Source organism: Etheostoma spectabile, chromosome 14, assembly GCF_008692095.1.
Source record: "Etheostoma spectabile isolate EspeVRDwgs_2016 chromosome 14, UIUC_Espe_1.0, whole genome shotgun sequence".
NCBI lineage: Eukaryota > Metazoa > Chordata > Actinopteri > Perciformes > Percidae > Etheostoma > Etheostoma spectabile.
Genome location: NC_045746.1, coordinates 11,697,037 through 11,713,391, shown reverse-complemented (window position 1 = coordinate 11,713,391; position 16,355 = coordinate 11,697,037). Strand labels below are relative to the sequence as shown.

The following is a 16,355-nucleotide window of genomic DNA, read 5'->3' as shown; positions in this document are numbered from 1 at the left end:
GTGTGTGTGTGTGTATGTGTGTGTTTAGTTCTGTTTATTCTGTAATGTTTTGGTTACAATGTAAGCTACAATGGTTGCATTGTCATAATGCAAAGTCTGTTTCGTGGAGCCCAGGAAGGATAGTTGCTGCAATGCTGTAGCTAATGGGAAAGCTGTCAAATGCCAGTGTAAAATGACACAATACCAAATCTTATTCAATAACTAAATACAGATCACTTTCATTTATTAATCAAACACATGCTTAATGTAGCTACACTCTCTTCAGGCTATTATAACCCCTCTGCATGCTCACAGTAAAGTGTTCAGTACTGAATAAATAAATAAGTGAAAGTGGTGTGGGTTTCTATTTTTAGCGCATTCCCCCAAACCCTCTCTCTACTTAATTTGCTGCTGTGTTTTAGGAAATGAGCCCGTGGTGTGTGAACAATGTAATGACCCTCTCTGCTGTGAGCTGCATTTATGAGTCACACCCCCTCAGGCAGCTAGTCACACACACACACACACACACACACACACACAAACGCACATGCCTAAAAACTCACGCTAGCTCAAAATCACCCTCAAACAATCCTCCGTCCGATGTGGATGGTGCTAAATTAAAGCAAAAAACAGACAACTACCATGGTTACACAACAGCTATGAAGAATGGATCTTGCATCTCATGGCAATGTCTCTGCGTCAATCTCACTTTTGTACTTGACTTAAGCTTCCTGTGCGTAGTGCTGACCAATTACCCCCAATTAAGAAAATGTATAATGCTTCCATCCCTACCTTCCCCTCTCTCTGTCCTCAGGAGCGTTTACTGTTATCCTTACTGCCAGCTCATATAGCCAGAGTGATGAAAGCCGAGATCATCCAGAGGCTGCAGGGACCCAACTTTGGTCGAACTGAGAGCACCAACAACTTCCACAACCTCTATGTGCAGCGGCACACCAATGTCAGGTAAGATGACTTCTTCTTTATCTGTGCCACCAAATAAGAAATGGTATAATTTTCTGCTCCCCTACACCATCCTGTCCTCGCCTTCGTCATCCCTCGTCTTCTTTTGTCCTCCCCTCTTTACGTGCTCTTACATTTGGATTGCTTCTCTATGGGCTTCTCTCTTTTATTTTCTTCTTTTCTTTTTTGCCATCTTCCCTACATCTTCTTATGGCCAAATTCCGTTCTTGATGACGCCATCCTGTGGATGTTCATAGAAACTAATCCAGGCTGACCATAAGAATAGAATAGAATAGAATAGATGTATAGAATGTAGTTTCCGTCATACTGGAGCCTCAATAGTAAATGAAACAATATCAGTGTCTTTTTTGAAGGAACATGCTGACTTATTGGGATGTTGTTGCTGTTCACCGTATCACCCAGAGTTAGATGAGTCCATACATACCCTTCTCATCTCCGTGCGTGTCATAACTCTGTCTGGAGCACCCACCGCTAGCCTAGCTTACCACAGCTGCTGGAGGTAATCTCTAACTAGCCTAATTCTCCCAATAAGTGACAAAATAACACCAACATGTTGTGATTTGTATAGTCACAGCATGTACAAATAACAAGGTAACAGGAGACACAGTCATCTTCTAACCATATACAAACTGGGAAATGTATTCTCAGAAGCCGAAGCAACGTCTGCTACTTGGCGGAGTGATTAGCCTAACACCTGAAAAGCACTGTTATTACTCTCTGCTCCTCACCACGGGGCTTGTTGTGTGCTTTGAGCAGATCACTCCGCCCAAGTAGCAGACGTTGCAGTGCTTCGCCTTTCTGAGAATATAGTTCCCAGTTAGTATGCGGTTAGAAGATGACCGTGTCTCCTGTGAAGTTGTTATTTGTACACGCTGTGACTATACAAATCACAACAGGTGAATATAAACATGTTGGCGTTATTTTGTCACTTATTGGGAGCAGTAGGTAGTTGGAGGCTGTTGCCTCCAGCATCTGTGGTAAACTAGGCTAGCAGTGGGTACATTAGACAGAGTTACAACACGCACGGAGATGAGAAGGGTATGTACGGCTTTATCTAACCCTGGGGGATACAGTGGAGAAGCTTAAGTCCCAATAAGTTGGTGTGTTCCTTTAAGAGGGCCTCAGATAGATGTGTTCGTGTCTGCGTGCGTGTGTGCGTGCATGAGGGTTTGTGGGTGTATTTGTGTAGGTGTATGTGTGCACTCACGTTGATCTGCCTATCATCCTTCCAATAATAACAGATTTTCACATTGTAAGGCTCAGTGAAGAGGGCAATCTTCCAGAACAAAGAACTGACACCCAAGGACATGTGGCCGTGTGATTCTGCTGGGATCCTCCTACACTAGGCAGTTAGTGGAGCGCCAAACACCAGCCAATGCATCCACTATTCTTTCCACAGAATAATTGCTTGTTGGTTACATTGTGTGTGTTTTCATGCTTCTTAAAAGATCATTCAGTCTCTTTGGGAAATCAATACTTTTGCAGACTTGTCATATTTTCCGCGGAGCTGGAGGCATAATGTATAAAGTGCTGTTTGTTTTGTATATTTTAAAATCTAATGTACATGTACAATATCAATAGGTAAGGAAGTGCACAATATTATCATGATGGGGAATGAAATAGCTTAGCTCCATAATCCAGAGAAGTTAGCTGCACTCTGGATATAGAAACCAGCCCAATATGAATCTTGCATTATTTCTTTTTACTGTGTTGGAAACTTAAGCAGAAACAAATGTGTTTCTTCATTCAAACCTGTTAGATTAGCACGATAAAAGTGCTCACAAACTCGATGGGTTTGTGGAGAACAACAAGTTAATCCAAAGCAAGTGCAACAAATACTGAAGTGCTCTGTATCCATGTTACGCTATTAATAAAATGACCCCCAAGGATGAAAAATGCTATCCCTTTCCTCATACAGTACAACAACAAACTTTGTATGCAGAGAATTGTGTGTTATTTGATGGTTGTGTTATTCAGTATTGCAACATTAACCCTGTTATTTGTTGTTCGTCTTCTTCTGTTTTTTTGCAGCATATTGTATGCCGACATTGTGGGCTTCACCAGGCTGGCCAGTGACTGCTCCCCGGGGGAACTTGTGCACATGCTGAATGAACTTTTCGGCAAGTTTGACCAGATTGCAAAGGTAATTCCAGACAAGCATATCTCCATTTATGTATCACATTTCATACACAGTGACGCTGTGCTTCAGATGGAGAAAAAACATCATGGCTGAAATGGATGAAACAGTGGAAAAGAACAGTGTCACATCTCCTAAAACACACACACACGCACTGTGAGAGGATCCTATGAAACGTCCTCTGTGTTAGAGGGGGAGACAAGATGCCATTTAAACTATGATAAGTAAACTACTAATTGCCATGTAAACCATGAAAAGCATGCGTCACAAATTCCTTAATTTCTAAAGCCTCAATGATCAACCCAATAACAATCAACCCACACTATCTTAAATTACAGAATGGCTTTTTTTGTTCAAAAATTCATTTGGGATTTAATTGGATTTTATTTTGGATGTTTAAGACATAAAGTAAGGTGCTTTTGGTTCATAAATTGCTATGGTTACCCGCCTTTAACAGTTGACCTAAATTGAATAGTGTGCACAAATTGGTTAATTACACAACAACCAAGAAACGAGAGCGGGATTTGTCTTGCGCTGTCAATCCGAAGAAGCACAGCCTTGAAATGAATGTTTTCTCCGTCCTGCGGCCAGTGTCGGCCTCCGTAGCGTACCTTCCAGTTCCCTGTGCATGTTAACAGCTGCAGGTTGCAGCAGTGTGGGCTGGTCAAAGTGGATCTGCCGGTCTCATGGGTACTTTGTTATACGGGTCTGAACAGTTGAGTCAGGCTCTCTCAACTTTCTGTCCTCCTGTCTGATGAAGCTGCCGTTATATAACCCCGATCCAACGATGAGCTGTTACACATCCCACATGTGGAGTGAGAGCTAATGTGTTATGTGTGTGGGTGTATGATTTTGGGCTTGATGGATGTAACTGTATGTGTATGAGGGTTTTGTGGAGGTGAGAAAGAGCACGAGAAGCGTCATTTTGTAAATGAAATAGTTAATTGTGACTCAAGTTATTGATACTTTTGGACAGATTATGGAGTAAAAAAGGAAAAAAATTTACACTGCTTCCTGTACCACTTTAACCCCCTCTTTACCTCTCTTTAAGGAAAACGAGTGTATGCGAATCAAGATCCTGGGAGATTGTTACTACTGCGTGTCCGGTCTGCCTGAATCACTGCCTCACCACGCCAGGAACTGCGTGAAGATGGGCTTGGATATGTGTGAGGCCATCAAGTAAAATACCAGATCTCTCTCTCGCTCTCTCTCGCTCTCGCTCTCTCACATCCACGCACACAAACAGAAACACAGACAAACACGCCTGTCCAACTGATTGAGCAGAAGGTATGCCAGACTTGATTTGAGCTCTGTTTGAACTCTATAGTAAACACATTATGAATTCAATATGATAAGCCTCGCACAGAAAAAATAAAAATTTCAAACAAATGAAAAAAAACCTCCCCCGCCCCCCACCCTCCCTTCTGCTCTGTCTTTCACTTGTGCCTGTACTTACATACATTAGTTTTATAGACCAATATGTTTGCTTGCCGCCACTGACCTTTATTCACAATCAGATTAAAGATGCCACGTCGTCCACCTCTGAAATGATGAAGCACAGTCTGTATTTCAGTGCCATTGTGAAGGAATTAAATTCCAGGGGAAACACTGGATCTTGTTGACATGTCCCAAAATACAGTATTGGTTACTGGCAGCATTGGTGATGGTAGTTTATGGCTATATATATATATATATATATATATATATATAGTTTAAATGGCTAGGAAATGGCTGAAACGTTAAAATAGAGTTGGGCAATATCATTATGATATCGTGATATGAGACTAGATATCGTCTTAGATTTTGGATATCGTAATATCATAATATGAAATGTGTTGTCTTTTCCTGGTTTTAAAGGCTGCATTACAGTACAGTGGTGTCATTTTCTGAACTTACCAGACTGTTGAATAACTGTTTTATTATTAGCCTTTACCCACTTAGTCATTATATCCACATTACTGATGATTATTTATCAAAAATCTCATTTTGTAAATATGTTGTAAATGTAAATGTGCTGTATTTATATAGCGCTTTTCCAGTCTTAACAACTGCTCAAAGCGCTTTTACATCTACAGGATACATTCACCATTCACACACATTCGTACACTGTGGCAGGGGTTGCCGTACAAGGTGCCACCTGCTCATCAGATAAACATTCACACACATACACACTCCGATGCGCAGCACCGGGGGCAACTCGGGGTTCAGTGTCTTGCCCAAGGACACTTCGACAATGACTGCAGGGGCGGGGATCAAACCACCAACCTTCCGATTGGCAGGCAACCGCTCTACCACTGAGCCACAGCCGCCCCGATTGTCAACACTACAATATATCGTTGCGGTATCGATATTGAGGTATTCGGTCAAATATTTTGTTATATTTGATTTTCTCCATATTTCAAAGCCCTAGGTTAAAACACTTTCAATGTGTGCTAGTATACACCACACACATTGAAAGTGTTGTAACTTTTCACCTTTCTGCTTGGTTTGGCCATTTAAGCTGCAAAATTGAGAAGAAGCTTAACAGGAGAGTGTCAATGGCTAGCAAAATAGTGATAAAACCCCCAAAACATCTGACCCAAATATACACCGACAGAATGGGGAAGAAAGCTTGGAAAATCACTGCCGTTAGTACACACCCTCTTTTCTGTCTGGGAGGCGCTTCAGAGTGCCTCTGGCAAAAAGTTTTTTTTTTTTTTAAATCCTTCATTCCAAATGCTATCAGTATCCTCAACCAAATCAAGTAACAATCAATCTGAGCTGCTATTTTAATAAATGTATTCTTTTTAATCCTAATATTTTTATTTCATCTTTTTTATACTCTACTTACGTACTTATATATGTCTGAGATGTTGTCTGTATGTTTATCGGTCTTGTTGGCCTGGTGAGTCAAAGAAAAATGTCCATCCTGGTGGACAATAAAGATTTATTCGATTTTATTCTTCGATTCTAGTCTCCACAGTGCCCGTGTCAGTGTTGGAGTATGGTTAGGTCTAACATTTGACGTTTGTTGGGCTAGTCTAACAACTACTTTAAACCAATCACGATCGGCTTGGGCGGTGCTGATCCCTGGAGGCAGCGCCGGTGCTCTTGCAAAACGGATGTCAGGCTTAATCCCAGCACTTCACACCTTATAAGTTTGATCTTCAGAGGTGTATATATGAACTCTGGACAGATCCAGACTAGCAGGTTCCTCCTGAATTCAGTCTTTACGCTATGCTATGCTAACCACGTCCTCATCTCAAAAAAGCGACTAAGCACATTTTACACTCTAGTGAACTACTTCTTCAAAGATTAATTCTGCTCTGCACTCTCCACAGGAAGGTCCGAGATGCCACTAGAGTCGACATCAACATGCGTGTTGGTGTTCATTCTGGGAATGTCCTGTGTGGTGTGATAGGCCTCCGCAAGTGGCAGTATGATGTGTGGTCACATGACGTAACGCTAGCCAATCATATGGAGGCAGGAGGTGTGCCAGGGTAAGATATAACCTATACTTGCGATGTATGTTTCATTCGCTGATCCTGCGAATGAAAGATGGTTCCTCCTCTTCTGCTTTCATGGATCCAGGATACAATGCATCCTGCTAAAGTTCCTTTGCCCTTTGGTATTAAAATAACCCCACATCATCACATACCCTAGACACCTAGAGATTCATTCAGAAAGAAATTGGTGTCCTTAAAGGCTTGCTTTTTCCTCATTTTTTTTAATTAAAGCAATAAGATCAACTTAAGCATGGGTTCCCATACCTATGAGCAGCACTGTATGTCTGCTCTAACACTACCCTGTTATAAACATTTTAGTCAATTATACCAACCTAATTTGACCAATCAGCTCTTCATTTATTATGTGGGCATCAACTCTGCCATCCTAGCACTGTAACAAGCATGGGTAAGTTGGCTGGTGGTTATGGGAATGCTACACAGAAAATCAGCCCTCCAGTGCCACCACGTTGTCTCACTGGACTGCTAATGGTTTTATCCGCTGTTATGCCTGCTGAAAGATATCTGAAAAATATGCCCGCTAAAAAAATAATTCCCATCTCTCCGTCCCTCTCGGTTTGCAAGGGTAATAAACATAGCTGAAAAGGGAGTATTGCAGGTTAGTGTACATGTAGAGCTGGAAAGTAAATCATACGTTTGAGAGAGCTGTTAATGGCACAATGACGCAAGCTCTTAACCTCTCATCATCTGTCCTTTTATCCCTTCCTGTCTCATCTCCAGAAGGGTCCACATCTCGTCAGTGACGTTGGAGCATTTAAAGGGCTCGTATAAGGTGGAGCCTGGAGACGGACAGAGCCGAGACTCCTACCTGAAAGAACATGGAGTGGTCACCTACCTGGTTATCAACCCCAAGGTTAGATGCCATCACCAACATGGTTTTAAACGTTCACACCAAGTCAGAAAGCCCCGTCAAAGAGTTTACTCTAACACAAGAAAGAGCAGAGGATGTAGCCGATTATTACTTGGAGAGTACATCTAAATCCTACTTTATACCTTAGGTGACTGTTTTTCAGCCATGTTAGCGGTGTTGCTCTATGAATGGCACTGTTCATCACCCAGGGCGCGTTCACTCCAGCAAATGGGGTTCCTGCGATTTTCCGCAGGGTTGTGTTGCAGTGGGAGTGTCACTGAAATGGCCCTGTTGTGTTTTTTAACCCACCCAATGTAGCACTTTATATTTCACAATTACAATTTTTTGTACGATCGTTTATAGATCCCCACATTTCCCACTTGAGAGCAGCTTCATTTTACGGAGAAAGAGAAAAAGACAAAAGAGACGGAGGGACTGTGCTATAATAGCATGTATGACATCACTTCTTAAAAAGAATTGCTTTTACATGCATTTCTTGTTTTATTCATTTTGTGTTTTTATTTTGTTCTTTTCATTTTAAAGTATTTTCTCGTGATGGTCAAGTCTACATGTACTGTATACTGTAAAAAGATGTTGCTATTATTATATTCTAACTTTATATGACGTCTATGTTTTTGCTCCAGCATTGTCGACAAGCTGTTTATTCAACTGTGTGGGGAGTCTTGTGATTGATGGTGATTAAGGTCTTCCTGTTAAAATGTCCAACCACTGTCCCTAACCCTGGCAAAAAGCAATTACTTAACACCCAATATACTACATATTAATGCTCTCCATAGAAAACCATGTATCTCCACATCTGGTGCTTTTGAATGTTTCAGATGACCCGTAGGTTCTTGAAGTGAACTTTTTGAGCTAAATTAATAAATATTTATCTTAGTTCATGAATGGTTTGAAGATATTGTATTCACTCTACAGTATCCCGTATATGCAGTCATTTATGATCCAATTTAAATATTCACATGCAGTAGTTTGCTCAGTTTGCATACTACTTATTGTATGTGTGTTTTGAGTTATGACTTGGGTTTTCATGTCAGTTATAGTACAAAGTAGATATGATGACCTGGAATGCAAAAATACTGCAACACGACTTTAGAAACATTTGGATGCGCAGGCCAGGTTACACATACAATCCCACGCCACCTTCTCAACCAGCCAAGAGGACAGCAAGCAGCTAAACAATATACAATATAGGAAAATAATACTATTGTGCAGTGAACCAAATACACTTTTATCAGTCGCTCTACTGAGAGGAGACGATGTTTGTGTGAAGTCCCTTTTCGCTGCTTAAGGCATTGTGAGTGGACTAAGAAATAGTGCAGCTCCTCCTGTCAAACCAGGACATAAAGGGCTGGTTAAGGACATATTAATGTCTAGCAACGGGAACGCTGGCGAGATTGACGCCGCTCCGTCTGGCTTGTTTGTTTTCGGTAATTTTGCTTTTATTTTGCTTTTCCCTCACGAAAACGACGATGGTTTTGGTTGATGTTCATCCTTAGCTGAAGTTACATGTGGCGACGCATTTTTTGTCTTTTCTCCACCATAATTTGTTCTCATATGGGGCCTGAGTCTGACATGACGGACCGTTGAAGTAACGCTGGCACAACTTGCTGCTGCTGTTGCTCGCCGCTCTCCTGGCCGTTGACGCTGCCCAAAGTTTTGATCCCAAATTTGGGCCGGTAGACATCGTGTTTGTCTGTACCCGGATTTTATTTTTATTATTTTTTTCTTCTGCTGCCTGTTCGCCTGCTGTTGATGGGTCTGCTGCAATACTCGGCTATTGACCTGCTCCGGTTGCGCTATCACCTGCCTGGACCTACGCCGGCGGCTCTACACCTTCACCCGACATCGCCTTCCAGCCCCGCCGGGATACATCCACCGGAGGGTCCCGCGGAATTTCCACCACAACAGCTCAACAGGAATAAAGTCCATCTGGTCCAGCTCCGTCCCCCTCCACGCTCTACCAACCGGGCGGTTGACCACAGCGTGTTAGCCTGCCTAGCCCGGTCGGCTAGCACCGCCACCAGCTGTGACACCTCACTCAACTTCGCTCTGCTCAACATCCGCTCACTGACAGGCAAGGGACAACTCATCCAGGACTTCATCTCCGATCGTAAGCTAGACTTTTTCTGTTTAACCGAGACATGGCAACAGCCCAACATCTTTTCTGAAGTCAATGAATCCACTCCTAGTGGATTTGTTTACATCTGTCAACCCCGTGGCTCTGGCAGGGGAAGAGGTCTCGCGATAATATACCGCGAGAAGTGGAAGGTCTCGCCGGTGTCTGAGTCTGTCTTCAGCTCCTTTGAATCTGCTGTCTGCAAATTGTCTGGTCCCACTCCAACCATCATTGCTACTGTCTACCGCCCCCCTAAACCGAATAGTGATTTTTTAAATGATTTTGCTGCTTTCCTTACCCACTTATCCTCTCTCTCACCAAATATAATACTGCTGGGCGATTTCAATATCCACATGGACAATATAAACCTGCCTCTCACCAAAGACTTCACCTCCTGCTTAGACAGTTTTGGATGTCACAACATCCCACTTTTCCGACACACTCCAAAGGACTATTCTGGACTTAATCGCTGCTCTGGTGTCACCCCATCGGACCTTACAGCATGGAACTCTCCATAACTGACCATTTTCCTCTCATTTACGTGAAACTCAGTCTCTCATCCTCAAAAATACCACGCCTTATTTCATTTCGGAACATAAGAATATCACCCCCCGCCCCCCTCACTTCAACTATCCACTCCTCCCGCCTTCCTGACACTCACAATCTCTCCACCCCCGATGATCTGGTCTCTCATTACAACACTGGACTCCATAATATTCTCAATTCACTTGCACCGTGTGAAAGCAGATCTGTTTCTTCTCCGTCTCCGCCCCTTGGTTCACCCCCGACTGCGTCTCATGAAAGCCAAGGTCCGCAACTTGAACGTCTCCATAGAAAAACTGGTCTCACTATTCACAAAGAAATGTACAACAACCATCCTACTTACAAGGACTCTATTGCCAGCACCAAATCCCACTACTACTCCACAATAACACGGCCAACAAAGAAACCCAAGTCACTGTTCTCCTACTTACACTGTCACCCAACCCCTGGACTCTCTCCCTCCCATTTGTACTATACCTCCTTCTGCACTCGTAATGTCCTTTTTTCACAGAAAAAATCAAAACATCCACCAGCATCTTGGATCAATCCCTCACCTCAGCATCTCAGATAACCTTCATTCATCCACACCACTCATTCTCCTCCTTCCGTCTCCCCACTATTTCAGAATCACAGAACTCACCCGGATTCCAAGCCATCTACTTGTAAACTTGATCCCCTCCCCCCCACCCAACTTTGTTAAGCCTGTCTTCCCTCCCTTGTCCCCCATCTCTGCTATCATCCACTCCTCCCTTACCACGGAACCGTCCCCTACATCCTTCAAACTGCTGCCATCACCCCTATTTTGAAAAAACCTGGTGCCGACCCCTCCAACTTCAACACTCCGTCCTCTTTCCAATCTTTCCTTCCTCTCCAAATTCTTGAAAAACAGTTGCCTCTCAACTCCATTCTCACCTATCCCACAATAACCTGTAGGACAATTCCAGTCCGGTTTCCTCGCCCCCTCCATAGCACTGAAACAGCACTCATCAAAATCACCAACGACCTCCTCATGGCAGCTGATTCTGGACCCCTCACCATCCTCATCCTCCTCGACCTGAGCAGCATTTGACACCATCTGTCACACCACCCTCCTCAATAGCTATCTTCCATGCATACCCACACTCCGTTAGACTGGTTCACATCTTCCTCTCTGGTCGCACACAGTTCATTCAACCAGTCCTTGAATCCATTCCCTCCTCCGTCCTTCAGGTGTGCCCCAGGCTCTGTTTGGGGCCCCTACTCTTCATCTTTACCTGCTTCCCCTCGGCAATATCTTCCGCAATTTACATTCACTTCCACTGTTACGCCGATGACACCCACTCTACCTCTCCACCAACCCCTCGTCCCTCACTCCTCCCGCCCACCTCCCTTACGGTTGCATCTCTGAAATAAAACTGGCTCACCCAAAACTCCTCAATTCAGTAATAAACCGAGGTTCTCCTCATTGCACCAAAGCCACTCTTTCCAAAACAACGGTTTTTCTCTCACAATTGACAACTGCTCCGTCTCACCCTCCCCCAAGGTTAAGAGTCTGGTGTCATCCTTGACAGCACATTATCCTTTCAACCCCAATCAATAACATTACCCGGTCTGCCTACTCCACCTACGTAACATCCATCGCCTCCGCCCCTCCCTTACCCCCCACACTGCTGCAATTCTTGTCCACAGTCTCGTCACTTCCCCGTCTCGATTTTTGCAACTCTCTCCCCTTCGGTCTCGCTCACAAATCCCTCCACAACTTCAATTGGTCCGAATTCAGCTGCCCGCATCAAACCGAACCCCCATCCCCCCCATCACTCCTGTCCTCCAACAGCTCCACTGGCTCCCGGTCCAGTTCCGTATCAAATTCAAAATCCTTCTATTAGCATTCAGGCCATCCACAACCTCGCCCCCCATATTTGTCTGATCTCCTCCAGCGTCCCACCCCTTCCGCTCCCTCAGATCCTCTTCCTCCATAACACCTGTCTGTCCCCCCCGCCCGTCTCACCACCATGGGGCAGAGCATTTCCCGCTCTTCCCGTCTCTGGAACTCACTACCCCCCCCACTCAGACATTGATTCATTCCCCCATTTCAAATCACAACTAAAAACACATCTGTTTATAACTGCGTATTCCACCAAATGTCTGTTGCTCCCCTTTTCTGTTGTATAGTATTTGTTTTTGCTGTTGTATTGTGTTTTCTGTTGTATGTATTTGTTGCTGTTGTATAGTTTTTGTTTTGTTTTGCTGTATAGTTTTTTTTTGCTGTTGTTAGTTTTGTTTTTTCTGTTGTAATTATTTGTTTTTCTGTTGTATAGTATTTATTTAGCTGTTGTATAGTATTTGTTTGCTGTTGTATAGTATTTGTTTTGCTGTTGTATAGTATTTGTTTGCTGTTCTTAATTTATGAATTCCGTGTGCGGCGTCCTTGAGTGCCATGAAAGGCGTCTTTAAATAAAATGTATTATTATTATTATTATATAAGACCTGACTTTTCTGTGAACTTTCTGCTGAGAACATCTCTATATAGAATATGTTGTTGGCATCCAGTCTGTGCTCAATGTTTTTGGCTTGGTAACACGCTTACGGTATCAGTCCTCTGCCTTTCTAATCCCTCCATAACCCGGCCAAGATGCACCCACCCCCTTAAACATTTTTTTCTTTTTTCTCCTTGAGGCATCCTGTGTTCCTTGTCTGTTTGCTTCATAGACATCAAGGTTCTTCTGAGTGGCAGCTCTTTTCTGAAGAATGAAGGCCTTTATGCTTTCTAGTGCATCAAAAATCCACGGTGTCTTTTCAGCATTGATTCCTCCAAATCTGGCTCCTTTTCGTCTTGTTCTTTTCATCTTCTGATTCCTCTCCCAAAGAGCTTGACCAAGCAATGTCAGCTTTCCCTTAAAGTCATCACATCACCCTCCGAGTTCTCACAGTGACGAATATTGCAGTTTCTGTGTAAGAAATGTATTATTTTATCACACAGGAGTATCAGATGTTCACTGTTCCCATAGCCTTCATGGATGTTGATTATCATAACACGGTTGGATAAAGAAGTCATCATCTTGCTGTGTGTCTAACAAACATATCAAGACACAGTTTTAATTCCATCAGCTGTGTTTCTATTTTAAACAAGAGGATATTTTGGCAGTCATACAAGCTGCATGTTGTCAGCTGCCTTTTAAAAGCACTCTCTCTGTTCTATGCAGTATATTAGTGCATTTCATGAGAGATTGGCACAGCTTTTTTCTAGTATCACATTAAAGAATGCAGTGTAGCAACACTTGAGTAGAGGGGCCTAATTTACTTTTGCTTCATGCTGGCCTACAGTAATCAAGTAAACCAGCAGTTTTAAGCCTAATCTGAGTCTTTGGGTATTTAAATTGTCTTCTTACAACATAACAATTTGACCTTACAGGATGTTTCTAAAACACAGACACAATGCTACTCTCTAACCTTTACTGTAATGGAGATAGCTTTCAAATTTCAGTATATCAATATCAGATATTAGAAAACGGCTGTGGGTGCTCCGTGACATTTTCAAGAAGCCCTGAATGGATCAAATTCAAATATGGAGTATGGCTCACTGGAGGTGTCAGCCCCACTGTCATTGTCATTTATTGTCACTATCAGATCATTTCAGTACAGCCGCGGGAAATGAACACCACCATTATGGACAGCGTCTTTTTTAAATTGCTAAAGACGATGTTACATGCTTGGTCAGTCACAATGCCTGTCTCTATGAACAATTTAAAATGAATAAAGGAACATCGTCTGACTAATCCACCTAGATTTTACCTATTCCATTTTGGCAAACACATGTACTTTCACTGCTGTATGGCTTTACTCTGGGTAATGATTCTGTCAACAGTAAATGGTGTGGTGCTGGTAAGAGAGACACTCACCTCGGGCCCAAATAAAAGGAGAGCTGCATCATTCTCTAAAATAGAAGTAGATCAAAAAATTGATAGGCGGGTCACATATGTCAAGAGCTGCCAATGTGACACTGTTCCCGAAGTCCCGAGTCCTTTTTACTCTAGCATGGACTGCTGTTGCAATATTAATGTAAATCTTTTAAGATTATTTTTGTGGCATTTTTAGACCTTCATTTCCACAGGACAGATGAAGATGTGAAAAGGGAGAGAGGGGGGGGGGACTGACATGCAGCAGACCTCTACATATGGTTACTTACTTTTGCTACATTATTTAATTACATATTTTAACATTGCTTACTTACTTACACTGCAATATATTTTTTTGTACTATGGCAACTGCACTTTACAATACCTTTTATTTAATGCCACTTTAATGCCACATTTATTCAATACCTTTTGCTCAATAATTTTGCACGCACCACTTTTCAGTTTTTTATTTGCTAAAAAAGTTCAAAGTATCCAATAGATTTCGTTCCACTTCACAATTGTGTCCCACTTGTTGGTGATTCTTCACAAAAAATAAAAATGTTATATCTTTATGTTTGAAGCCTGAAATGTGTCAAAAGGTTGAAAAGTTCAAGGGGGCCAAATACTTTCGCAAGGCACTGTACAACACGATTATTAATGAGCTACTTGTTTTCCAAGCCTGTGTGTTCTCACTAGACAAAATGTGTGCAGCATTCACTGTCCCGTGGGAAATAATGCAAAGTCCAGCTTCATGCAGATCACCCTGGTAGATAACCAGAATTGTAAATTAGAATGTAAACTGGGCCACAGATGGTGAGCACAATTACATTAACCTAAAACTAACTTAATTAAATTGCAAAATCCCATACTATTTTTTTAATTATTAGAATATACACATTAAGAGAATACATTGGTTTGCCGGTACATTTCCTTTTAATAGTAAATACATTTAAAAAACGGTACTTTTTCATTTTACTTAAGGAGGGTTGTCATTGTGGTACTTCTGCTTTTACTAAAGTAAATACAGTATATCTCTGGTTAAGTCCTGAGATTCAGTACTTCCTCCACCCCTGGTCATCATCAGTGTCCTTCCCTGTCCCTGTTGGTTTTCCCAGACTGAGAGGCACAGCCCTCTGTTGGCTGTGCGCTCTCGTCCCTCTCTGGACGGTGGGAAGATGAGGGCGTCGGTCAGAATGACCCGCTACCTGGAGTCCTGGGGCGCTGCCAAGCCCTTCGCCAACCTCCACCATCGGGACAGCATGACCACAGACAATGGCAAGATCAACACAACTGTAAGTACAACGCAGTGCTCTCTGTCTTTCACACATACACACACAACTTCCCAGGCAGCTGCAAATATCAATCATCAATAGAGTAACGGTCTGATTCCTGTTTCAGGACGTCCCAATGGGGCAGTACCACTTCCAGAGACGAGAAAGGTGAGCTAGGAACAGTAAAGCGTGTAAAATCTTGACACATTGCTCTTTTTCTTTCTTTGACCCTTGTGTTGTCTTCCCGTCAAAATTGAAAATCAACACTTTTGTTTATCGATGTTTTAGATTTTTTTCTTACGTTTTTGTCCCATTTGTCAACACTTTTGGCGCTTTTTTCGATGTTTGTTACTTTTTTGGACGTTTTCCACACAACGTAACACTAACTTAGGAAAATTATAGGAGTTATAGGAAATTATACCTAATGTGTGAGTTAGAGAAGCAGAAATTACAAATTATTAGTAAAACTAAAGGAATGGATGTTGATGGATAATTACAGACTGGAACATGTCAACTTTTTCTCAATATTATTTTTGACACTACTTAAATTTTTTTTCAAATGCTATAAAATAGAATAAGACATCCCAAAATTAGAGATTTTTACTTGCCAAAAAGCGTTGTATGGAATCAACCATGTTAATTTGGGTAATTAAAAAGAACATTGATATGGAAAAACGGGTAAATTGGACCCAAGGACAACATGAGGGTTAAACATTTCCTCACACATATGGTAGCCCCTTTACTCTGTCTCCATGTTTGAATCTGTCTTTCCTTCCCTTATACCCCAGGTCCAAATCTCAAAGGAGGAGGTTCGAGGAGGAACTCAATGAGCGAATGATACGCACCATCGATGGCATCAACTCGCAGAAGTAAGCATCATGTCTGCTGCACAGCACATGTCTGCATCGCTCTTTACAACCGCAGGTCACGCTTCAGATCAGATAACTGTCCTCCAGTACTAAGTAATGGAAACATTCAATCAGCATCTACACTGAGAAGAAGAATCTTCAAGAATTATCTGATTATGGTACACTGTGAATAATGGCTGCAAAATCTCCAGTTATTTCCTTTAGATTTCA

At 42.3% G+C, this 16,355-nt stretch overlaps 1 protein-coding gene across 2 annotated transcripts in view; it reads left to right on the top strand.

Annotated features, from left to right (window-relative positions):
* Nucleotides 1-16,355, top strand: part of adcy2b (adenylate cyclase 2b (brain)) — a 65,199-nt gene that overhangs the window by 24,061 nt on the left and 24,783 nt on the right. For both annotated transcript variants that reach the window (XM_032535107.1, XM_032535108.1), the window contains exons 5-12: nt 794-942; nt 2,992-3,103; nt 4,149-4,276; nt 6,418-6,576; nt 7,321-7,453; nt 15,121-15,297; nt 15,404-15,444; nt 16,065-16,145. In XM_032535107.1, the coding sequence (XP_032390998.1) occupies nt 794-942; nt 2,992-3,103; nt 4,149-4,276; nt 6,418-6,576; nt 7,321-7,453; nt 15,121-15,297; nt 15,404-15,444; nt 16,065-16,145 (980 nt within the window). The remainder of the gene's footprint in view (nt 1-793; nt 943-2,991; nt 3,104-4,148; nt 4,277-6,417; nt 6,577-7,320; nt 7,454-15,120; nt 15,298-15,403; nt 15,445-16,064; nt 16,146-16,355) is intronic.